The sequence below is a fragment of the Takifugu rubripes genome, chromosome 7 (genome assembly GCF_901000725.2).
Source record: "Takifugu rubripes chromosome 7, fTakRub1.2, whole genome shotgun sequence".
NCBI classification, from domain to species: domain Eukaryota; kingdom Metazoa; phylum Chordata; class Actinopteri; order Tetraodontiformes; family Tetraodontidae; genus Takifugu; species Takifugu rubripes.
This window is the reverse complement of record NC_042291.1, coordinates 5,643,719-5,666,888: the sequence shown is the minus strand read 5'-3', so window position 1 is coordinate 5,666,888 and position 23,170 is coordinate 5,643,719. Positions and strand designations below refer to the sequence as shown.

General features: G+C 51.9%; 2 protein-coding genes and 1 long non-coding RNA gene across 6 annotated transcripts in view; 2 read left to right on the top strand and 1 right to left on the bottom strand.

Annotated features, from left to right (window-relative positions):
* Positions 1–5,967, top strand: part of scap (SREBF chaperone) — a 14,834-nt gene extending 8,867 nt beyond the window's left edge. The window contains exons 12-24 of one of the 2 annotated variants that reach the window (XR_003889107.1): positions 66–278; positions 356–741; positions 820–969; positions 1,915–2,116; positions 2,185–2,300; positions 2,373–2,919; positions 3,004–3,089; positions 3,185–3,267; positions 3,344–3,510; positions 3,598–3,678; positions 3,764–3,970; positions 4,045–4,543; positions 4,789–5,967. Coding sequence is in view for 1 of the 2 variants with exons in the window: in XM_003965824.3 (XP_003965873.2) it covers positions 66–278; positions 356–741; positions 820–969; positions 1,915–2,116; positions 2,185–2,300; positions 2,373–2,919; positions 3,004–3,089; positions 3,185–3,267; positions 3,344–3,510; positions 3,598–3,678; positions 3,764–3,970; positions 4,045–4,290 (2,484 nt within the window). In the remaining variant the exon portion in view is untranslated. Of the gene's footprint in view, positions 1–65; positions 279–355; positions 742–819; positions 970–1,914; positions 2,117–2,184; positions 2,301–2,372; positions 2,920–3,003; positions 3,090–3,184; positions 3,268–3,343; positions 3,511–3,597; positions 3,679–3,763; positions 3,971–4,044 lie in introns of both variants that reach the window. The other variant, XM_003965824.3, reaches the window with a different exon arrangement.
* ptpn23a (protein tyrosine phosphatase, non-receptor type 23, a) lies at positions 5,965–16,449 on the bottom strand. Of its 3 annotated transcripts, none has more exons than XM_011605237.2 (25): positions 16,218–16,449; positions 14,779–14,853; positions 14,379–14,506; positions 14,197–14,273; positions 13,990–14,039; positions 13,689–13,820; positions 13,528–13,608; positions 13,319–13,450; positions 13,184–13,231; positions 12,913–12,969; positions 12,781–12,839; positions 12,597–12,676; positions 12,376–12,490; positions 12,235–12,300; positions 11,990–12,135; positions 11,597–11,914; positions 11,368–11,522; positions 10,968–11,299; positions 8,484–10,893; positions 8,087–8,271; positions 7,908–8,012; positions 7,645–7,783; positions 7,458–7,565; positions 7,003–7,029; positions 5,965–6,909 (listed from the first exon to the last, which is right to left on the bottom strand). In XM_011605237.2, exons 1-25 carry the CDS (start codon positions 16,299–16,301, stop codon positions 6,343–6,345), a joined length of 5,676 nt encoding a protein of 1,891 aa, XP_011603539.2. In that variant the 5' UTR covers positions 16,302–16,449; the 3' UTR covers positions 5,965–6,342. The 3 variants fall into 3 exon arrangements, with proteins under 3 accessions (XP_011603539.2, XP_029695260.1, XP_029695259.1); XM_029839400.1 differs by lacking the exon at positions 16,218–16,449 and adding an exon at positions 16,058–16,196; XM_029839399.1 differs by lacking the exon at positions 7,003–7,029 and having other exon boundaries at positions 16,218–16,301.
* LOC115250533 (uncharacterized) lies at positions 16,421–23,170 on the top strand. The gene is made up of 3 exons (XR_003889108.1): positions 16,421–16,548; positions 19,925–20,038; positions 22,829–23,170. It is a non-coding gene; the product is annotated as an uncharacterized lncRNA (long non-coding RNA).

The window sequence follows — 23,170 nt, the reverse complement described above, 5'->3', positions numbered from 1 at the left end:
CACGTTGCACCCACGTTTTATTCTTGAAAATACAAACGCTGTGTTCCTGAACTTCCTCCCCTCAGCTGGCCGACTTGAACCGCCGCCTGCCTGCAGAAGCCGGGCTCCCCCCGCACAAGCCGGGCCCTCTGCGTCCGCGCGACGTCCCCCCGCCCCCACGACCCTCTCCCCACACCATCACCCTGCAGACACCGGCCTTCAGGACCCTGAGGCTCCCCAAGAGGCTGCGTGTGGTTTATTTCCTGGCCCACACACGCCTGGCCCAGCGCATCATCATGGTCAGTGTCGGCCGCGTCCCCCCCCCCCCCCGTTGTTGGCGTTTAACTTTTCTCACCTCATCTGGTCCCTCCATCAGGCGGGCACAGTCATCTGGATTGGGATCCTCGTCTATACTGACCCGGCTGGAATACGCACCTACCTGGCTGCACAGGTCTCCGAGCAGAGCCCCCTGGAAGATCCGGGCGCCGGGGGTCTCCCCCCTCACTTGGGAGTGGCGCCTGTCTTCACCAGAGACGACCCCACGAGCACCCTCAGCATCCACCCGGCACCAGACCCAACCCCCTTACCTGACAACCAGTCGGAGGGACACCACGGTTCTGCCAGAGCGGGCCTGCACCCCCAGGCCTCCCCCACCGTTCCTCAGATCAGCTGGAGCGCCGAGGACGAGGAGGGCTGGAGGAGGCTGTCGTTCAGGCACTGGCCTTCGCTCTTCAGCTACTACAACATCACCTTGGCCAAGAGGTGCGTCACCTCAGGCAGGTTCGAGTCCGCCTGGATCTGGATCCTGCCCGCTTTCACTTCCCGTCTGTCACGTTTCAGGTACATCAGCATCCTGCCCGTCATTCCCGTCACCGTTCACGTGAGCCCCCAGGAGGCCGTTGAGACGCGCCATCCTCAGGACACCCGGCACCCTCCTCCCCCCATCCCCAAACTGCCTGCTGACCTGCAGACAGACCTGACCCTCTACAAGTCAGTACTCCCTCTTCTGTCTGTTCGCCACAAAATCCGAGTCCAAACACACAACTGAGAGGCAACGCTGCACATGTGTGTACAGGAGAAGAGGCCAAAACATTATTTATTTGGCCTTTATGTTGTCTGACTGCAGAATAAGAGCATCAGTGTCCCTATTTTACTGCTTTTTATTTCAAAGCCAGGAAAAGTTGTCTGCGGGTTTATTGCCGACTGTGTCAAATGTCTCTGGACTGATGGTTATCTTTAAAATCTTTAGAGATAAAGGAAAAAGAACGGTCCCTGCCGGACTGGGACAGCTGTTTGTTTTGTTTTGTAACCAGATTGGTGGTGAAACCAAACATGACTTCAGCTCATATCCAGCTCAGCCTTTTCATTATGATGGTTCTGTCTTTTAATGAGATTCTAATCTTGAACAGGATAAATCCATTAGAGAAAACGAGATTACGGTTTAAAGATTTTCTTGGTGCATAACATCTCCCCCTAGTGGTGCTATTGACAAATAGCTGCACCTCTCTATACAAAGGATTTAAACAGCTGATTGAGTTAGTGTTGCCAGGCCGGTGGTTCTTTATTCATCCTGACTGCCTGGCTTTGCGTACACTTCGTGTTTATCTATCGTAAAATGAACGTAGTTTAGCACTGCGGAAGGTGCCGAGCTCACCTTGAGAGCCGAGGTTCCTCTTTGAACGGCAGATATGGAGGCTATCAGCTGAAATCAGGGCAAGGTCACGGCCTTGGCTGAGGACAGATGGAGGAAGAGTTTACCGCGTGTTTGGGCGACCTTGAGGCAGGAAGAAGGCCGACGCGATAAGTTCCGCTCGCTCACGTCACAGCCGGGTTATTGTTTACTGGCGTAAACAGACGTGGATGGAATGGAAGCGTGACAACAACAACAGAAAAGCTGACATTTTATTGACCGTTGACGTGTTCCCTCCCAACCAGGGTGGCGGCTCTGGGCCTGGCTGCGGGGGTCCTGCTGGTTCTGCTGCTTTTCTGTCTTTACCGGGTTCTCTGCCCACGGAACTACGGCCAGAACGGAGCGGCTCACGGCCGAAGGCGGCGGGGGGACCTCCCCTGTGACGACTACGGCTACTCGCCCCCCGTCAGTGAGATCTCCCCTCTGCTGCTGAGGGGCCACAGCATGGTGAGGAAGGAAATACATTCACAAACCGTCCTGGGTGTTGTCTCATTTCCGTTGATCCTGTCCTGCAGGACATCGAGTGTTTGGCCAGCGACGGGATGCTGCTGGCGAGCTGCTGCCTGGCCGGACAGATTCGGGTCTGGGACGCCCAGACTGGCGACTGCCTGACTGTCATCCCCAACAACAGGTGAGAACCTCCCACTGTGGGCAGATTGGGGACTGGGTCAGGTTTAGGATCGCCTCCCTCTCTGTTCCCCAGGCTGAGGCGGAGCAGCAGCAGTGGCTGCTGGGAGCAGCGGGACGGCTGGGACAGCCTGAGCGCCACCACAGATTCAGAATTCTTCGCCTCCGAGTCGGGATGTAATTCCCTGGTTTGCGACGACCTGTCGGAGGAGGACGGCCGCCCTGTGAGGCGCCGCTCCACCCCCACCCGCCCGACGCTCTTCACCGACCAGCCCGACCTCACCCCCCTCATCGACACCAACTTCGCTTCTCAGCCGCCCTCCCACTTCTCCTCCCCACTCAGGGGGGGCTTTGACTTCGGAGGCCTGGTGGAGCGAGCCTACATGGAGCACGAACCCCCCTCGCCCTCCACCTACGCGTCTCCGTCCTCCAACTCCTCCACGCCACCATCGGCAGCGCCGCTTCAGAGGAGCCCCAGCTCAGGGGACGCGACCATATTCCTGAGCCCAGAGAAAAGCTCTGTGGGGGGGGGACAAGTCACGCCGGACTGGGAGAGTTCAGTTTGGGCCATGGAGCTGAGAGGGAACCTGATAGCTGCTGGGAGGAGCAGCGGGAAACTGGAGGTGCGTCACTTATTCAGTCGTTTCCTGACCTGCTGAGAAAATCAAAGCATTGGTTTAGTGGTGATTGACGTCTCTTGGCTGCAGCTGTGGGACGCAGCGGAAGGATCGTTACGCTGCAGTAACGAAGACGGAACTTCTGGGATCACAGCTCTGGCCTTCCTCAACAACAGGTTGACCTCCTGCTGGGAGCCATGAATGGATCGGTTTGCTCGGGTGGAGCCAGATTAACGCCCCCGCATCTCTGTCACTTGCTCTCCCTCCTCAGAATCGTCGCAGCTCGACTCAACGGATCTCTGGATTTCTTCACCGTGGAGATCAACAAGCCTCCCTGCCTGCTGCAGTACAGAGGTAGGAGGAACCGTCCCTAATGTTGCTCGATAAACCTGGACAGGTCGGGGGAAAACTGCGTGTTCTCCTCGTTCAGGCGGTCCTGGGAGGGGCAGCGTTCCGCTGTCCCCGTGTTACAGCAGCGAGGACGTGATCAGCTGCCAGCTGACGCGCTCGGTGCAGTGTGCTCACCAAAAGCCCATCACGGTGCTGCGAGCGGCAGCGGGCAGGGTCGTGACCGGCAGCCAGGACCACACCGTCCGGGTAAGGACGTCTACAGGGGTGGTGGGACGAGGAGCAGGACAGGAAACGCCACTTCTTCTTCTTCTTCTTCTTCTTCTGCTGTTTCAGATTTACCGCCTGGAGGATTCCTGTTGTCTCTTCACGCTGCAGGGTCACTCCGGAGGAATCACAGCCATCTACATAGACCAGGTCAGCTTCCTGTCTCACAGTAACGGCACCAGCAAATGAATACGGTCAGATGTGGACGTGACGTTTTCATCGTTGGTCCCAACAGACGATGGGTCTGGCGAGCGGCGGGCAAGACGGCGCCATCTGCCTGTGGGATGTGCTGACGGGCAGCCGCGTCAGCCACGTTTACGGGCACCGAGGCGACGTCACCTCCCTGGTTTGCACCACTTCCTGCGTCATCAGCTCAGGGTTGGACGACCTCATCTGCATCTGGGACCGGAGCACCGGGATCAAACTCTACTCCATACAGCAGGTAGGTCTGGGCCGGCCAATCACAGAGGAGGATCTGCTGCCGTGGTTTTGAAGGTTCTTCTGTGTTGTGACCAGGACGTAGGCTGCGGCGCCAGCCTGGGGGTCATCTCGGAGTCTCTGCTGGTGACGGGGGGCCAGGGCTGCGTCTCCTTCTGGGACCTGAACTTCGGCGACCTGCTGCAGACGGTGTACCTGGGCCAGAGCAGCGACGGGCAGGGCGTGCGCCAGCTGCTGGTGCTGGACAACGCCGCCATTGTCTGCGATTTTGGCAGCGAGCTCAGCCTGGTTTACGTCCCGTCGGTGCTGGAGAAACTGGACTGACGAGTCTCTGCTGGTGAACATTTTCACGGTGACGTTCAGACTGTTTCTTTTTTGTGGAGATCCTTCAGTAGCAGAACAGAAGTGCTGGAAGGTGACGGACCATCGACAAAGACTCTGGCCAGAATCAGCCACTGTGTGCTCGCGCGGCCCTTTATGCTGCTGATAAACCCCGCCCCCTTATTTTTCCAATATTCCCGCTGCGACCCGTTGCCACGGAGACCCTGATGGCGTGACGAGGTGCTGCGCAGTAAACGTGAGAACAACGCCGTTGTGAGAACTGATGATTACTGTAAATCCTCTAGCGGAGGGTGTTTTTATATGTAATAAATCTATTATTTATTAGTGGTAACAGTTTTGAATAACTTGATGTGTTTAATTCCTGCTCCTGAGTACAGAAAGCAAGTTGGGACAGTTGTGACGAATATCCAACAAAAACTGTCTAACTTTCACTTTTCAAGAAGAGAAATTAGATCACATTTTCTAATCTGCACTTCCCAGAGAGAAAATCCCGGCTCTAATCCTCCATATTCAGACAATAAAAAGCGACGCGGTCTCCCAATGGTTGGAACTGGAAACACTGGGAAGGTTGTTGGGATTCTAGGACGACTGGTGCTGCTGCTGCTCTGTGGTTTTGGCTTCCTTTGCCCTTCGATAACTTTAACTTCTGTCAGAACGGAGGTCCGTTTGAGTCGATGCACTTTCTTAACACTGTTTTAACTTTTGCTCGCCGTTGCCGTAGTGACGAGTTGGACACCGTCACTCTGGATGATGAGCGATAGCGACGACTCCCCCCGTAGCAGGTGACTATCCATATTTTGTTTTTGGGGTGGGGGGGGGGGGGGGATTGAACTAATAATGTGAGTTAGAGTATTTGCAACAGTAAAGGTGAACCCTGAAGATTTGGTCAGTCCTCGCCGGGCTCCCCCTGCTGGCCAGTGCCTGAGCTACACCTGCTGTGAAAGACTGTAGCGACCCTCTAATCTGCTGAATGTAATCCCAGAAACCCCAAACATTGCAAGCGTAACGCCGCAGACACCGACTCGCGCTCGCCAACATCATTAACGCCACCAACGCTGAAAGGAGCAGGTCAAAGGTCGCTCTGCTCGCCCTAACAGCGTTTAGGTTTAAGAGAGGCTGCGTCACAGGTCAGACACGCGGCCTCCTCAACTTGAAGTTATTTACTTTGTTGTTTGGGTAGTAAAATATTTGTGAAGACATTAGAAACTGGCAGTTTTAGGTGCTTTTGTCTGTGGATTAAACAGGTTTGGGAGCAATTCTAAATGTTTGATGTTCACTGGTTTCACTCTTAAAGCCGACCATCTCTGTAATGCTAAGCTAAACCGCTAATATTGGTGTAACGTTGACATTCCTAAACTTAAATTTAGAATTCCTTTTTTTTTTTTTAACATGCTGCATGTAAACCTAAGAGCTGGAGGAGGATCTTGTTAAACTGTGACGGGTGTGAACAGCGAGGTAAAGGTGTGGCCCTAGAAGAAACAGGTTCTAACATTCCTGTACATCATATCAGACCTTAATAGCGGCCTTGCTCACGTGGGCGGGCTGAACAGAGGCTCCTCCCACCGCCTCCCTCCATGGTTGTAGGAGGGCGGGAAAATGTTTTGTAGTGACAGAATTTTTACTAATTTTCAAATAAAGAGGCTTTGATACCGCAAATAATCTGTCTGTTGAATTTATTATTTTTTTTACATTAGTGACCATTTTTCAAACAATCTAAGATATTTACAGACGGAGGGTATTAGAGGCGTGGATTAGTTTACTGCTGTTACCGTGACGACAGAGCCTACCTTCAGAGCTCCTCTGGTTCTGCATTAAGCCATTAAAATGATGAGGACAAACTGGAGTGCATGCTGGGAGAAGCTCAGCTGGAAGTACAACCCTCCGTCCACCAGGAAGGTAACAAAAAAAAAGGAGGAATTAAAGACGAGTGCATAGTGACATCATCCCGAAGCCCACACCCGCCCGCCGCTGGTCAGTCGTTTACCCGAGGACGCTAAAATGTCTTCACTGAATCTGGTGGCGAGCCCGTGTCTGTCAGTGCTTGCCGAGGCTCCACAGGGGGTCCAGGCTGCTGAGGGGGTCGTCTTCGTCCTCACCTCGGGTCCTGTGGAGACCCTGACCCTCGGCCGGCTGCAGGAAGTTCTGCTTGGTCACCCGCTGCTTCCCTTTCCCCCCTCCCTCCATGGAGAAGGCCTCGGGGGTGAGCGTTGCCAGGAGCTCCAGTGACGACGGGGCCGGCGCCGCGGAGGGGGGGCAGACGGTGGACATTGCCTCCGAGAGCGGCTGATGGTTGGGTGCAGGCAGCGGCGGCGTGGCGCAGGGTGGGCTGGCCTCCAGCCCGTTGGGCGGCGAGGAGGGAGGACAATCGGTTGGAGAGGCAAGAGGGGGACTAAAGGAGGAAGGGGGGTGTGGATCGGTGGCAGGGCAGGGGTACATGAGGGCATCGAGGTCAGTTAAAGTGGCGCCTCCCGGCTCCTCCGCAGCAGAGTCAGTGGCGCTCGGCGGACGGATGCTGAGCTTGGCGATGGTGGCCTGGATGGAGCTGATGGGCATGTCGCCCCCCAGGACCAGGTCCTGCTGGGACTCCGGCCTGGAGTATGGCTAAAGATGGAGAGAGGCAAACAGTCAGAAGCACGTCAACAGGACGTCACGGTCATCTGCATCACATCTGCTCTGACAAGTGGAAAAAGGTACCTCGTCTGAGCAGAACTCGTAGAATTCCTTCAGAACGAGCAGGTGAGCAGCATAGGAACAAACACAAACTAGTCAATTTTACACCTTAGACCAGATTCAGAAAAATGAAACTGAAATTTGTTCTGGAATTATGAATCCAGTGTGCAACGACTGATATGCCCATGTGGTGAGAACAACAATCCCAAGAATGGACTCTTTTCCAGTGGTAGATGAGTTCAAAGACGAGTATTGGAAGTATTTTATACTGCTAAAGTAGCCGACGAGATTATAACCGGCACGTACATTTCTGTAGGAGCAACAAGCTAACAGCCATGGAGGGGACCTGGCTCAGGGTTTACACCAGCTAGATACAGAACAGAAACCAGCACACTGCCCTGTGTGTGCGTGTGTGCGTGCGTGTGTGCGCGTGTGCGTGCGTGTGTGTGTGCGTGCGTGTGTGTGCGTGCGTGCGTAACCTTTGTGGCTGCACTGTTCTTGCTGCAGGTGGCGGTCGTGATGCCGTGTCGCTGAAGAACCTGCTCGGCATGTTTCAGCACAGCTTCGTAGCAGAACTTCAGGTGGAGCTAAAAACGCCAGAATATTTACATCAGCGTCTGTAATGTCACATGACAACCCCCCCTTGCCCCCCCCCAGCTAGCCCACCTTCTCCTGCAGCATGTTCTTCCTCTGCTGTCTCATCTTCTTCACCAGCAGAGGAAGATCTGGGATCCCGTTTCCAGCCTCCAGCTCCTGCAGGGCGGCGTACAGCAGGCAGAAGGCGCCGGTGCGCCCCACCCCTGAGCTGCAACACGGACCAGAGTTTTGTTAAAAAAGGTTCTTTGACGCCATCAAAGAGTAAATAAATGACTCCTGGTGTAAACAGGAACTCTGAGTGGTGCAGTCCGGGACACGGCCTGAACACTCACCTGCAGTGCACCACCACAGGTGTGTGTAAGGGCCTCTGGTGGAGATAATGTCCATGGACCTCCTGGATGAAGTGCAGAAGGTTGCTCTTGCTGTCGGGGAGACCCCTGAAGACAAACGAGGATTCACACATCATCAGCCGATGCAGAAGCTCCGCCCACAATGCAAACATGCCACTCACAACTCGGGCCACGAGGTGAACTGCAGGTGGACGACGGTGCGTTTCAGGCTCTGGTCGCGGTACTGAAGGCTGATCATGCGCTCCACGTGTGTGGCCGTTGACTTCTGCGTGGTCAGGCTGAGCGTGATTGGCCCCTGAGAGAGCTGCTGGCCGCGCTCCGTCGGGAAGTAGCGCACGACCTTCCCCTGAGAGTTCAATAAAAGGACCGAGAAGTGTGAATATTGAAGGAAAAAGCTTCACTCAACACGGCTCTCTGGTGGATTCGTTTCTCTCTACGTCAACCAGATATAACAGTTTACTTTCAAACCGCCGCTATTCGGATTCCAGCCAGCAGGGGGCAGTAATCCCAGAGGGGCGCTGAAGGGAATAAAGTGAACAAACAACCCGAACAGCGCACCTTCTCCAGCTCCAGCTCCGACACCAGCATGACCACCAGCGACACCTTCTGCTCGTACACCATCAGCCAGAAGTCGGCGGCGGTGCCGGTGAGCGGCGCCTGAGTGGCGATGAGACGCGGGCAGTATGGCGACAGGTCTTCCACGTAGCTGGCGTTGATGTAGTCGTCCTTGCCGGACTGCAGCACGACGCGGTTGACGTCGTACGGCATGACGTCGTGGTGGCGGTTCTTCATGGTGTAGCAGCGGGCGATGGCGATGGACAGCTGCCGGGCGTCTTTCTCCTGTTGGTCCTGGAGCTCTTTCCAGCGGGCGTCCAGCACCGACAGACCGCCCTCCTTCTCCGATGGGTGTTCCAGGGAGTTGACCTGGGATCTGTAGCGCTCCAGGTCGCCGTGGAGACGGGCTACCCGCTCTGGAGCTTGATACGGGTCCCCCTGGATCAGAAGAACGCCCTGGGTGCTCTTTTTCCGGCGCTCCCCGTCCTGCGGGTCAGCTTTGGTGGGCTGGAGGACATTGGTGGGGGCTTTGGTGCCCCCGGGTTGGCTCTCAGGACTGGAGGAGAGGAGATCGTCTGTGCTTGAATTCTGATGCTGGAACAGTGGTGTGGAGGGGGAGGTGGTGGAGGGGGAGGGAAGAGAGCACGGGCCCGCGTTGGCGGGGGTGGCGGCCGGGGCCGGTCTCTGCTGGGGGTTCAACCCTAAAGAGGCTGGACTGGGAGAGGGCGATGGCGAGGGGGAAGGAGCGGGTGAGGGAGGGACGGCGTTTGGGGACTGACCAGGAGAAGGCTGGATCATGTGCTGGGCAGGAGCAATGTGGGGGCCCAAGGCAGGGCTCTGCTGGGGGGCACTTGGTGGTACATTAGCTGGGAGAGCTGAGGGGTACATGGCTGAAGGCTGTGAAGCTGCAGGCTGGGGCACCAGAGGCTGCTGGGGAATCATCGGAGCCCCCCCAGGATAGCAGACAGCTCCGGAATGTTGGGTCTGAGTCTGAGGTTGGCTGGGCATCCGCATGGGCTGTTGGGGCATGTTTGACACAGGGGGGTGTCCTGGGTGAGGGTGATGTTGGGGAGGTAACACATTGGGGGGCATCTGTGGCAGGGGGGCCCTTTGCAGGTGGGGCTGAGGACCAGGGATCATATGAGGCTGTGAGGCTGGGGGCATCTGTGGGTGCAGGGTGGGGTGAATGTGCTGGCCCGTAGGAGTGGGGTAGTTCTGCGATACTGGGGGCATCGGCTGACTAGTTGGTGGCATTGGCGCTCTTGGACCACCTGGTATCTGCATGTGAGGGTGGGGAGGGATCTGTTGAGCATTAGGAGCCATCTGGATCTGGGGCTGTTGGGGCAACATGTGTTGGGGAAGTCCAGTGGGAGCTTGTTGCCTTGGGTGGGGCAGATAGGCCTGCGGTGCAGGCGGTGCAGGCTGAGAAGTGGGGGTTATTTGTGGGTGTACCATCTGAGGTGGCCTTGGCATCATCTGAGGAGGTTGCTGGCCTATATAGCCCTGGGGGGCCTGGAAGCCTTGGGGCATCTGAGGACGGGCCTGGAAGCCATTTTGTTGGTGGGGCTGCAGGTGACCTGGAAATGCATGCTGATACTGGGGGGGGGCACCATGCTGAGGGGGCATGTGACCAGGTGGGTAACCCTGTTGGGTCTGGAGAGGGGGCCTCGGACCCGGTTGGTAACCCAGAGGTAACTGTTGCCCACTGGGCTGAGGGTACTGCTGCTGGGGTTGCTTCTGCTGCTGTGGGTGGGGAGGGGGTGTTTGGGCCGGGCCGTGAACGGACATTCCTGGTTGGGGCATAAAGTGGGGATATGCTGCCATCTGCGGGGGCACTGGGTAGCCAGATAGAGCTATCGGGGGAACCGGTTGGTGTGGTGTAGGGGCATAACTGGGAATGGGGGCCTGGATGCTATCAACAGTGGTAGTCGAGGGCCGAACCGGGGCGGGGGCTGCAGGTCTGGGCTGAGGCGCTGGAGGCTGATAACCTGGCAAAGTAGTCTGGGCTGATAACTGTGGTGGCATCTGGGGGAGAGGACCCCGGTGCAGGGGTCCCTGGAGGCCTGCCGGAAACTGGGCGATCCGTGCTAAAAGTTCTGGAGGAGGAAGGTTGGCAGGGAAACGAGGGAGACCAACCGGAGGAGCACCGGGCCAAGGCAAAGAGCTGCTGCCACCCAGGTTAGCAGCAGGGGGGGGCAGGCTGTCAGGTCCTGGCAGACGAGCAGTGGAGAAGGAGGCCATGTCAGGTGGGAGGCTACGAAGTTCCTCGGGCAGGTCACCTCCTAGAGCCAAAATGGCCGCGCTGAGCTGGGCCAACTCGGGGTCCTCAATGGTTGATTCTATATCAGAAGACTTGGGTTTCAAAGAGGGCTTCGCTGCCGTCGGCCGTGCCGGGGGCTTCTTCTGAAGCTCTCTGTGGAGGCAAGCAGAAATGTCACCATCAACTTTAAGCTCATTAAACTCTGCTTTCACGCGTGTCAGTCTTACTTTTCTAGAATCGGCTTCCTGTCCTCGGCCCTGGTCTGACACAGAGTCTTTGCTCTCTCCAACAGACGTGAAGCTTTGGCCTCCAGGTCCTCGTAGAACTCCTTCCCCTCCTGTGACTTCTTGATCAGGTCCTCGTAGGCCTCATAAGAGCCCACCAGGCCCTGCACGGTGCCGTTCCACTGCTGCTCGGTCTGACTCAGGCCCTTACGGACAGTGGCGTACTGGACGTTGGCCTCGGTGAGCGCCTTCAGGATGTTCTCCTGAGCCGCCAGGTTCTGATCGATGTAAACCTTCAGCTGTTCGTACTTCTTGAGCTGCTCCTCGAAAATGCGCTGGAACGAATAAAAATTGAGGTTAGCTTAGCGGGTCCCTGTAAATGTGGCTCCGAACGGTCGCACACCTTGATGTCTGCCCTCTCGGCGGTGACCAGGGTGGAGGTGATGTCGTCCTGCTGGATGAGATCGCGGAGCTGCTTCTCTAAAGAGCTTCTCTGCTCCCTCATTTCCTGAACTTTACCGAGGATTCGCTTCATACACTGCAGCCCAGCCACTTCCTCTGCAGAAACACACACATACTCAAACTCTGCTTAATGCTACGCATCAGCAGCGCTGCTGGTCGAGCGCGCTCACCCTCGCTGAGCTGAGGCCGCGGCAGGGCCTCTTTCAGACTGTCCAGCGGCCCTCCCAGCAGGCGCAGGTTGCTGATGTGCAGGTTCATGGCGCGGTGAAGCTCCGTGTTGGTGAAACTGGCTTTCTCGTGGGCTTCCATGTACTTCTCCAGGTCTCTCCTGATCTCGGCGAGCACCTGAGCCTGAGCGGCAGGGTGCACCTTGCCCGCTGCAGGTCCACAGACCTCCTGGATGGCTCGTTCTCCGGCCTCTTCCTCTTCCAGCACGTCCCTGATCTCCCTCAGCGATGACTCCACATCGGTGAAGACGCCCGACAGCCCTACAGAAGCACGACAGGACACGTTGAGCACAGGCGCTTGGCGCGGCTGCACGGAGACGAGCGGTGTCCACCGACCCTGCATGGACTGGATGAGGTTCTTCACAGTGTCTGGGCGGACGCTAAGTGCCGCGCACTTCTCCATCAGGACCGGAGGGATGTGGTTGTACATGTCGAGGTTGTCCACCGACTCGGGCTCCAAGCCCAGAGAGTCCATGAACTGCCTGCAGGACCAGACCAGACGTGTCAGCTCAAGGGAAGCTCTCAGAGCATTCCAATATTCATGAGTGGAGAACGAAAGACCGTCAACAATCTCGACTCACTCCAGCGTTTCGTTCTTGCTGTCGATCTTGGCCACAACATCCCGCAGCAGTTTGGCCTTCTCCTCACTGGAAGAGCAGAAAAACACGACACACGTTGAGTCACGGAGGTGTTCCTGCACCTGCTGTAAACCAGGGCCGTACCTGTACAGCGAGGAGGCCTCATGAGCAGCCATGGGCACCAGTTTAGCAAACAAGTCTGGACCAGTAACACTGGGATCTGTGGGGTTAACTGGAAGAGCTTTGACCAGTGGAGCGCCTGGAAGAGCAAAAGAAACTGGGGTTACTATCTTTAGCTACATCAAAATGTGCTCCAGTCAATAAAACTTTGGGCATTTAAGATGGTTGAAGATTTATTCTGAGACCTTTGACTGAAGTCAGAGTCTCTAGCGAAGGAACCGACTCGTGATAGATGAAGTCGTTGTCCTTTTTGGCCGAATTACACCTGCGGGTCGAACATCAAGCCTCATTTTACTGTCCATTCTTTCAGAAGCTTACATGAAATCTATATAATAAAACCATAAAATCCTCAGAAATCGCGTGGCTCACTTTCCCCCGATGACATCCATGGTGAACCGCAGAGCCTCCTGCACGCTGTCGGGCTGACCCTGAGGAGAGGAACCAGGATTAAAGACCAGAAGCAGCAGCAACAGAGGAACATCAGAAGCCCCGCAGGTCTACCTTTGCCAGTTTGATGGCTTCGCTGAGTTTGTCCAAAGAGCTCTGCAGATACGCCAGCTGGGACAGACAAAGCGTGATCAGCAAAGCAAACGGCAGGAAAACCAAACAAGTTTTCACCCGGCTTCTTACGTTTTGGCAAAGAGAAAGATTTTGACCACTATAAATTATTTCAGACATATGAATTCTTTTATTTAAGGAAATGTAAGGAGTATAAAACTTATGTCGATATAAATATGTCAATAAAACCAGTAATAATGAGTTTTTGTCCTACCCGCTCTCCGTACTTCTGCTGTTCTTCAGACTGTTTTCCCATATGAAGCTACAAAAGAAAATCATGTTTAATCACACACACGCACACGCGCACACACACGCACACACACACACACACACACAGAGAAAGACTCACATGAGCGATAGCAGCAAAGTAGTAAATCTTCATCTGGACCAGTTTCTTCCAGTCTTTCTGGATCTTTCCCAGCATGGACGCCGTCTCAGAGTTTTCCAGAGCTCTGCAGGCCTCTTTGTAATAATCCACCACCTGCAGCAACACCAACAGTCTTAATACCTCCCTTCTGTAGTTCTACAGCCCAAACGTCTCCATGGAAACCAGAGCACCTGAGCACTGATGCGAGCCACTAGGAAACTCTTCCTGTTGTCCAACATGGATTTCTCCAGAAGGCACTCCTGAGCCTGGCCCTGTGGAGGTTAAAGGTTAATCTTTTTCATGTCCTGTTTCCACAGGAACATTTGTGTTCACCTGCACGCGTGAGACCCACCAGCATCAAGTTGATGTTGAGGCTGAGTATCTGGTGGCTCATGTCCACGCTGAAGTTGTGGCTGTAATGATCTCTCAGGTAGGAGAAGGCCCCCGCCGAGCATTGGAAGTGCGTACAGGACACCTTCATACCCTGGACAAGCAGCAGAGGGTCAGAGAAGGTCAGAGAGGAGGAGACACATCTGAAGGGCTGTGGATGATGCCACCAGCAGGAGAAAGAAGGCTTTCAATTTTATATGAAGACGAAAAATGCATAAAGTTTGTGTGTGTGTGTGTGTGTGGGTGTGTGTGTGTGTGAGCACCTCCTCAGATACTCGGTTGTCCATGGCTCCCAGCATCGAGTGCAGAGCTCCTACGAAGAATAAAATCTGTAAACATAAACGTCTTAAAACAACAACTATGTCTCTGAAGTTTAAAATTCTTCTTCCTGAACTACTCGTGCACATCAGCACCTTCCCGTTACGGTGGGAAAAGGGCGTGAAAAAGCCCAACGTTCATCCTGGACTAACCGAGGTTGTAGAGGATGCAGGCCTGCTCGTAGCTGATGTCATCATGAGAGACTGTTTTTCCAGAGAAGATTTCAGTCCTGCGGCAATCAAAAATAGTCAATAACAACAAATTACTCAGTTACCGCAGGAGACAAACACTCAGTATTCAGGCCAACAACAGGACTGAATGTGTGTTTGTGTACCATGAGATGGGAACAGCAGCCTCCTGGCCTGTTCCCATGGGAACTCGGCTCTGGAGGTAATGCAGCTGGCCAAAGTACTTTCTTAGTGTGCTACAACCCTCGAAATCCCTCGTCACATTTACTGCACTCTGAGACACAGAGACATAGGGAGAGAGAGAGGTCTGGCAGGTCACAAAGGATCTTTGTCAAATTTACCCTTTTTATTATCATACACATGATAGTAGTGTCAGTCCAGTTAGGGCTCATTCTTTCCTCTCTGTCTTTAACTTACAAACATTCATCATCTTATTAATTATGTTACTGGCTGGTTGCTAGGAACCTTTATTCCTTCATCCACTCACACTTCCTCCAGCATTTCAGTTTTTGATTCCATGGGTGCTGACATGTTGTGATGGAGTACCTGCCGGAGTGTTTCTAGTTTCTTCAGCTGTTCATTGTAGTTGTCGGGATTCTCTCCATAATTTTTCAGGATGAACTGAGGACCAAATAAAAAGCAGATGAAGAAATCCCAAACACTCAATGCTAAACAAAGAAAAACATCATTTTAACAGTGGAAGCTGTCCAGAATCAGAAACTATCATCAAAACAGAAATCTTTGATCTTTCCACAGGAAAAGAATTTCCCATCATGCTTTGCCACGTCAGGAAGTGAACAAGCAGCAACACCAACAGACCTTTTACGAACCTTTAGCTCTATTATGATTTTCTACATTTTATTAGGTCTAAAGACGAACGATTACTGAACCTTTTTCTGCAGGCCAAAGTTTATTGAAGTGTGTTTTAATAAGACAGGAATCAAACATCTCGTACTATTCACAAGGAATCAACCTCGGAGGGCAAAGGTCAGCAACTTTATCTGTGGCGTTGGAAAACAGGCCACGAGATAAAAAATTAGGTTTTCAGTTGTGTAACGCAAACAACAGCCAAATGCAGTGTGAAAATAAGGCATGCGGTAGCCCTCAGAAGCGTTTCACTGGCACACATTAAAAACACAACTTGTCTTATATGATTAACTAGTGGTGCCAGTTTCTAACTCTGAAACGAACTTCGAACTCTGACACCAGTTACTCGTGGAATGGAGTAAATGGGACAAACAAGCCATCCTCTCTTTCTTGCAACATCTTAAATTTGGTCTTTTAAACGTGAATGATTTTTGTTGATTCCTTGGACTTATACAGTTGATGTCTTAAAGTTATGCTAAATTGATCAAATGATCATTCTTCCAATAAATTAAAAGCTGAACGTAGCAATTTATCTCACTCCCAAGAGTCACATTTACTAAACTGCAATGCTGTAACATTTAGAATTTCCTCAATCACTTGGTTGGGTCAATATATTTTTCGTCTTTGTGTGGCTTTAAGGTGACTTTTGAAGGTTAGTGAAGGCTGCATGTTTCACCTCAGTAACCAGCTTTGGTCAGGTGCGTTTGACAATGAGATCACTTGTTTCCTTCTGCCCTCAATGTGGAGCTAAACTCGCTAAAGTACCAGTATTTACCACTTTCTTCACATCGTTCAGATAGTTGATCGTTTAAAAAGTGAAAAGGTAAACGTAAAGCTAATTAAGAACTTTGATATGAGCTGTTAGCGTCCCACTGCTAATGTTAGCTAGCGTTAGCAAACAAAGGCGGTGGTCAGGGGGGTTTGCCTGGATCAAACATTAGCTAGCTAGCGATCATACCTTCTGGATTGTTCTGTTATACCGTGAAACAGTGCCTGGGAACTTTTAATGTGGACGCCCGTGACTGCTAGCTCGTTAACGGGGATTTTCAGTGCTCCATAATCCCTGTTTAGGTGACTTTGGACCTCAGCCCTGTTGCTTCACTCCACACCCAGCTCACCTGCCTGACGGACGGGCTGAACTGGAACTCCCCAGCCTCCTTCAGATCCAACCATATCATCGGCATACGGGGGACCGCCTCCATTGTGGCCGGCTCTACGAGGGCCTGTCAGCCGCTGCGATTCGAAAATCACCTCAGTAATTTGTGGAGTTTAAGCGTTTTCCAAAAAACGACAGCGTTCCTCCAAAGAACTGTGTCATGTATCCGTTTACACTTCAACCGGAAGTCGGCCATTCACGTGACACTGGTGCTATATGGCCGATGGGGTTTGTGGGATATGTAGTCACCGCGTTGATCCAGCACGGATTCTTACCAGTTAAGCCGTTTCCAGGTAGGAAAATACCGTTTTCATTACATGTTTCTTTAATGTGGAGAGAGACGTCACAATGTAGCAAATTGATATGAATCTATTTTAGTGCTACACCCCAATATCAACTTACTCTTGATCAGAACTATTACAATCGGCAAGTGATATTCAAGAACTAGCGTAATAACTAAACAGGTGCGTGGTTCTACATGAGTCTTAAATGAATTGAGTGTTTTGATTTATTCAGTTATTTTAAATCAATAATGGTCTTTCAAAAGTCAGACAGCACAAACGTTTAAGAATACAAACATAAAATTGTCGGAATATTCTGTGAAGCGTAAAACCGATTAATTATGAAGCATAATGATGGAGAAGCAGCTGAGAAAGAGTTTAGAAGAAAAAACAACCATTTTGTGCGGGTCAGTTAATCAGATGCGCCAGCAGATGGCACTGCTGAGACAGAAGATGATGTGGCGATGATGATGATGATGATGATGATGATGATGATGATGAGAATGGTGATGAGGAAGGTGAGCAGGAGGAGGAGCACTGCATCATGTTCCTAATCCAGACAGTTTATAATGTCCTTCCCAGCTCATCTAAAGGCACCGTTGGGGCTCGGTCCAAGCACCAGCACTTCTGTAATGAGCCCAATCTATTGATTCATCTCAGGATTCACATTTTAGATCCTTGATTAAAGTGTATTATTATAAGTGGGAAAACTCTTCAAAATTCACATAAAAGCTATAATGTTTTTTCTGAGGCAATGACAGCCATCTAATTGTTCCCTTGACAAAATTATTGGTAAATGAAAGGACACATGTCTACTGAGCACTGAAGGCTTTAAGCTTTATAGTATTTACCTTTACCTGTCGATCACTAGGCTGGTGACTTTGGCAAGCAAAAATCAAATAGAGAGGATGACTGAGAGAGAGACAGGTGAGAGGAGAGAGACAGGTGAGAGGAGAGAGACATGTGAGAGAGAGAGAGGAAAATGGACAGGTGAGAGAGAGACAGGTGAGAGGAGAGAGACAGGTGAAAGGAGAGAGACAGGTGAGAGAGAGAGAGGAAAATGGACAGGTGAAAGGAGACAGGTGAGAGGGAGACAGGTGAGAGAGAGAGAGGAAAATGGACAGGTGAAAGGAGACAGGTGAGAGAGAGACAGGTGAGAGGAGAGAGAGGAAAATGGACAGGTGAAAGGAGACAGGTGAGAGGGAGACAGGTGAGAGAGAGAGAGGAAAATGGACAGGTGAGAGAGAGACAAGTGAGAGGAGAGGTGAGAGGAGAGAGACAGGTGAAAGGAGACAGGTGAGAGGAGAGAGACAGGTGAGAGGAGAGAGACAGGTGAGAAGAGAGAGACAGGTGAGAGGAGAGAGACAGAAGAGAGGGTGACAGGTGAGAGGAGACAGAGACAGGTGAGAGGGAGACAGGTGAGAGGAGACAGAGACAGGTGAGAGGGTGACAGGTGAGAGGAGAGAGAGACAGGTGAGAGGAGAGAGACAGGTGAGAGAGAGAGACAGGTGAGAGGAGAGAGACAGGTGAGAGGAGACAGAGACAGGTGAGAGGAGAGAGACAGGTGAGAGGAGACAGAGACAGGTGAGAGGAGAGAGACAGGTGAGAGAGAGACAGGTGAGAGGAGACAGAGACAGGTGAGAGGGTGACAGGTGAGAGGAGAGAGACAGGTGAGAGGAGAGAGACAGGTGAGAGGGTGACAGGTGAGAGGAGAGAGACAGGTGAGAGGAGAGAGACAGGTGAGAGAGAGAGACAGGTGAGAGGAGAGAGACAGGTGAGAGGAGAGAGACAGAAGAGAGGGTGACAGGTGAGAGTAGAGGAGAACAATGGAGAGATTAGGGGGGGGGGGGGGGGGGGTAAAAAGACCAGAGAGGTGCAGACGTGCTCCGGTGGAACCCAGGAGGTTTCAAACAATCCAATCAGACTTACTCCCATGTTGCCATGGTTACAGCAGCCACAGGTCTTCTCTCACCACCCCCCCAAAAAGGTCAACTATTAGAATGGATGTCACATGAGCCCAGAACGAAAACAACAACCACAGCATGTGGTGGGTGATGGAGGGTCGTTACCATAGCGACGGAGGCCGCAGGGCAGCGTGCAGCCAGCAGGGCTGCAGAGCGAGTGGGCAGCTAGGTCTCTCCACGATATTACTAATAAATAAAACACCAAAAGACTAAAATGAAGAGAATATTTAACTGATTTTATCCACAGAGGTGAAAAGAAACTGATTCTGATTCGGCCAGTGCCAAAAGCAGAATAAGAATCAAAATGAAAGGTTCTGATTCTCCAGCTCCAACCCGCCTCCTCGAGCTCCCAGAGGTGGTTTGAGGCAGCGGGACTCTGATGTGGAGGCTGTCTGATGATGAGGAGGATGAAGGTAACGGTGAAGCTTAGCCTGAAGGTCAGGAGTCTTCCTACGGCTCTTCATCACTCCGGATCAGCAGAACTCTCAGCTCTTAGCTGTTTGATGTGGATTTCATCAGCTCTAATCAAAATATTAGCACAAGTTTCCTCACACTGAAATATTTCCTGACTTTTTTAGGGCAGAATTAAATATAAACATGACGGGCTGTATTCACACAGCAGGAGTAAAGTGTTAGCGTGCTAACCTAAGCTATTTATATTGTGTTAGCAGAGATGTTCACCATCAATGCTAACTTAGCTATTGTCTTTTGCTATGATGGAACTTTATGCTGACTCACTCAACCAGACTAGAACTTTAGCTCCACGGCTAATCCAGCTCACAAGCACTTTTAGCTATCGCCTTCACCGGTTTAGTATAGTTATTTAATCCATAACTTTTAGCAAAGTTCTTAAATTCAAGTTCTTAATTTCATCCTTATTTTCAGGCTGTGGTTGTCATGGAAACATATAGCTAGCTGTTGTGTAATGTCGACAGACCGACTCTTTATCAGCTAGTTGGCTACTTGTAACAGATTTAGGCAACAATAAAATCACCCTTTCTTCTGTCTCGTCTCCAAGCAAATTTTCAGGACCAAAAAGATTCGGCCAGTATTTTTCATTTGGTTAAAGAGAATTAAACATTTCCCGGGGAGAGAATTTACTGAATAATTTATGTAAATGGCAGATTTCTTTTCTTTCTCAGCCAGCTGAAACTTCATCCAGCAGCTGCAAATAGCCCCGTCTTCTGCCAACAGTAATGACCGTAATTATACTGGGCAGCTCCCAGTGGCCGACAGTCCAGCACTGAGCAGAATAAAACTCAGGTTCAAAAACCTTTGAGATGTGGGCACAGCGTCGCTCGGCTGGTGTTTGTAGCGAGGCCGACACAAATCTGACAGCTTCAGACGTGGGAGGTGGGAGGAAGCTGATCCCACAGTCCGCTGCTGGTTTTCAGCGTCTAACCTTCATAATCTGGCTCTCCCAGCAGGAGCTCCTGACAGATCAGCCGCCGCCTCATCCGTCACGGCCCCGAGGATCATGACAGCCTGCCTGGGGAGAGTAATGACGTCATCTGCACGGATCTCTCTCCTTTCTTGAGGTTGTTTTACATCAAACTTTGAATTCTCCCCATCATGACAGAGTTAGCTATCCGCTAATCTCTATTCTAGCCAGGCTAACAGTTTGGCTCTTAGGTCAGCATCATTTGTCCACTTTTGAAATCATTCCAGGGGACACTCTCTTCAGACATTTATGGGCCCCACAGGATGAATCCTAACGACTTCTGGTGATCCGGCTCGTCCGATTTGTCCTTTAGCTCTTGCGGGTTTGGTAAAATTATGTTCACATTTTTCTCCCTGAGTGCAGCCGTTTCCTCCCGACTCCAAACTCAAAGTCAGACAAGGTCAGACAGTCAGATGTGCAAGTCACTGTCGAGAGAATCCACCATCTTCTCTTTTTAGAGCAACTGGGTGTTGGATGTCCATTTAATTATCTTTCCTCTCTTAATAAGTCAGTTCCTGAGGTAAGACTGATGGTCCGCAACCTGAGGCACACGGGCCCTGATCGGTACGCTACAGAAAACTCTCTGGCCCGACGGCAACACCATTCATTAATCATGCGTAGAACGTAGCGACAGACTCGTGATGTCTGATGTTTTAATGAAACGTCCAACAGATGTTGATCTGAGGATGTAGCAGGTTCAGAATTGGGCAGTGTTCATCAGTTCCCAGCAATCACTGTGGAACCAGTCAGCCAGCATCAACAGCCTTCTCACCAACAGGCTGTTTATTCCAGCCGTCAGAGATCGTCTCATTAACTCGATGCCCAAGAGAGAAATGAGGCAGTTGGAACGAGGTTCGCAGCGCTCAGAGGAGAGAAAACCGATTACATAACCTAAACATTAGGATCATCATCATTGGTCTTTAATAAGAGTCAGGTTGTGTAAAACATGACGGTGGCGTGTTGATGCTCCAGACACATCTGGATGATAATTGCTGTTAGTTAATGAGATCTCTGACAGAACGACAGGATCATGAGTCTCTCTCCTCTCATTGCTAAACAATCTGAGCGTCTACGTGTTCCTGCTGCTCAGAACATGGTTTCACTTCCTGTGTGAGACCCACACGCATGAGACAAGGCGCCCGGAACACCTGCTGTGATTCTCAGAGGGGCCTCCAGGAGGCGCCTCCAGTGGGTGAAACATGATGGCGTTCTTTCCAGCACTTTTTTCCAATGTTGAATTCACCCTCTGGACACACACCCCCCATCTCTGGACAGTCCAGACGGTCTCTCTTACGTCACCTGAGATGTGCAGACTGGTTCTCCTCAGTGGGACGAGGTTGCGTTTAAAATTCTGATCGGCTTCAGACGTGGAGGCTGGAAATGGATGTGAGGGATCAGCAGAATCACAAACACGCCGCGGATGCCCAGGATGTGCCCCGACCCGCCGCTGTGAGCGATGATGCTGCTGCTTCTGCTCTCCATGCCGCCGCAGACAACGGCGCCGCATCGGTGTCTTCTGTCAGACAGAAGATTGTTATTCTGCACGGTGTTCCAAAGGGTCTCGCCTCAGAGAGCAGGCTGGGCCCAGAGCCTGGAAACCCGTGTGTGTGCGTGTGTGTGTGTGTGTGTGTGAGAGAGATAAAGGCTTCTGGGTTCACAGGAAACCATGTGAGACACCTGCTGCTAATGCTGGCCACCGCTGATAGAAGTACAGCGGCGATGCTGCCTTTAAAGGTCAGAACTGTCCATTTTTACCTCCCGCTGATGAAATAAAACACGTTGACTGGCAGTTTGTGATTCTTTTTATTTAAATAAAAAATAGGGAAGGAAAAAAAACTGTGGCACGAAAGTACAATAAACTCCCGAGGAGGCGTTTGAATAACACGACGCTGTGGTCATTTAGCATGTTCTTATACAGGTAGCTGTCATCTGAAGCCATTTTAAGACTGGCTGAAAATAGATTTAAATACGATTTAGCCGATACATTAGTTGATTAGGACAAAACCTGCTGATATCTGGCAGAAATGGGCCGTCCCAGTCCGGGTTTTGGGAGGTTTAACTGGGATCTGATGTGCTATTTAAGAATGTAGCACACAGGTGAGTTGGTGCCTCCTCCCATTGGATGCAAAAGTTTGCAGATTTCTTGATGAAGCTCTTCTGCAGCGTAGTTGAACCAGAGATCTGTGACCGTCAGGTGACCGACAGGTGGTGGAGTCGTTGCAGAATGGCCTCAAATGACAGAACAGCCCCGAACGCACGACCTTGTCTGGACGTGTTACCCAGACGCCCTCGGTCAGACTGGGCGTGGCACGGACAGGAAGTAGCTGCTGCGCCACAGCTAACACTGGGATTGAAAGCGCTTCACCACTGACCAGCACAGAGAGGAAACACGAAAGAGGCACGTCGCCTCAGCACAACACCTGCGACAGGTAGGAGGCCACGGCAGATCACCACGACAACGCACAGTTTCCAGGGTCACTTCCTGTCCTGCCAGAAACAAGAGCGGCGGGCGGTGGGGGCGGGGGTGGGGGCGGGGCCTCTTCTCCTTCCCAGCGGGGTGGCATCTCCGTGAACTGCAGACACGGTTTCGTCGGCGATTTTTCTGGGTGTCTCTGCGATCTACGACACTGTAAACAGTCTACACTATAAGGCGCACAGTGGAAAGAAACCAGTCCAACCAAACCAGTTCATAAAGGGTTTGATGGCATGAGAATGCACAACTGCATCGTCCTCCGCAGCCGCGGTAACCGTCAGTGTACCAAAGCAGGCAGTAAAATGCTGTTTTCAGCGGACACGATCAAACATTAAGTGACGAAATCGCATTTTCATCGTCTATAACATCAAAGTTAGTGTTTTTCTTTCTTTTTTCTTTTTTTATTTGTGGTAGGCACACGGTACAGCACAGGAGGGGGTCTTCGCCACCTCACCTAAGGACGCAGACGCCACAGACGCTCCGAGACAAACATCGCTTTAAAGATCGCAAACACAGAACAGGTGGAGAGTCTCACTAGCGCCCTCTATCTGCCGGACCGTTCCTCAACATTAAAGGGACAACTTTTCCGTTTCGGTCGCCGATTCCCCGACGGGAGTCTTAAAAGCTTTAGAGGCATCAAACTCATCCTCACGCTAGTGGGTCGCGCCCATTCGGAACAAAACGACGTATCTACAGACGGGTCTCTCACTGTTTTTTAACACTGATTGTCTACATCATCAATAAAAATCCAAAGAC

Excerpts from the sequence above, each read along its gene's own strand:
- ptpn23a (XM_011605237.2), bottom strand. The coding sequence starts at position 16,301 with ATGGAGGCGGTCCCCCGTATGCCGATGATATGGTTGGATCTGAAGGAG. Across the intron at positions 14,507-14,778 it reads AACTAGAAACACTCCGGCAG|AGTGCAGTAAATGTGACGAG; the intron begins GTACTCCATCAC and ends TCTGTGTCTCAG. Across the intron at positions 12,491-12,596 it reads GACTCTGACTTCAGTCAAAG|GCGCTCCACTGGTCAAAGCT; the intron begins GTCTCAGAATAA and ends TTGCTCTTCCAG.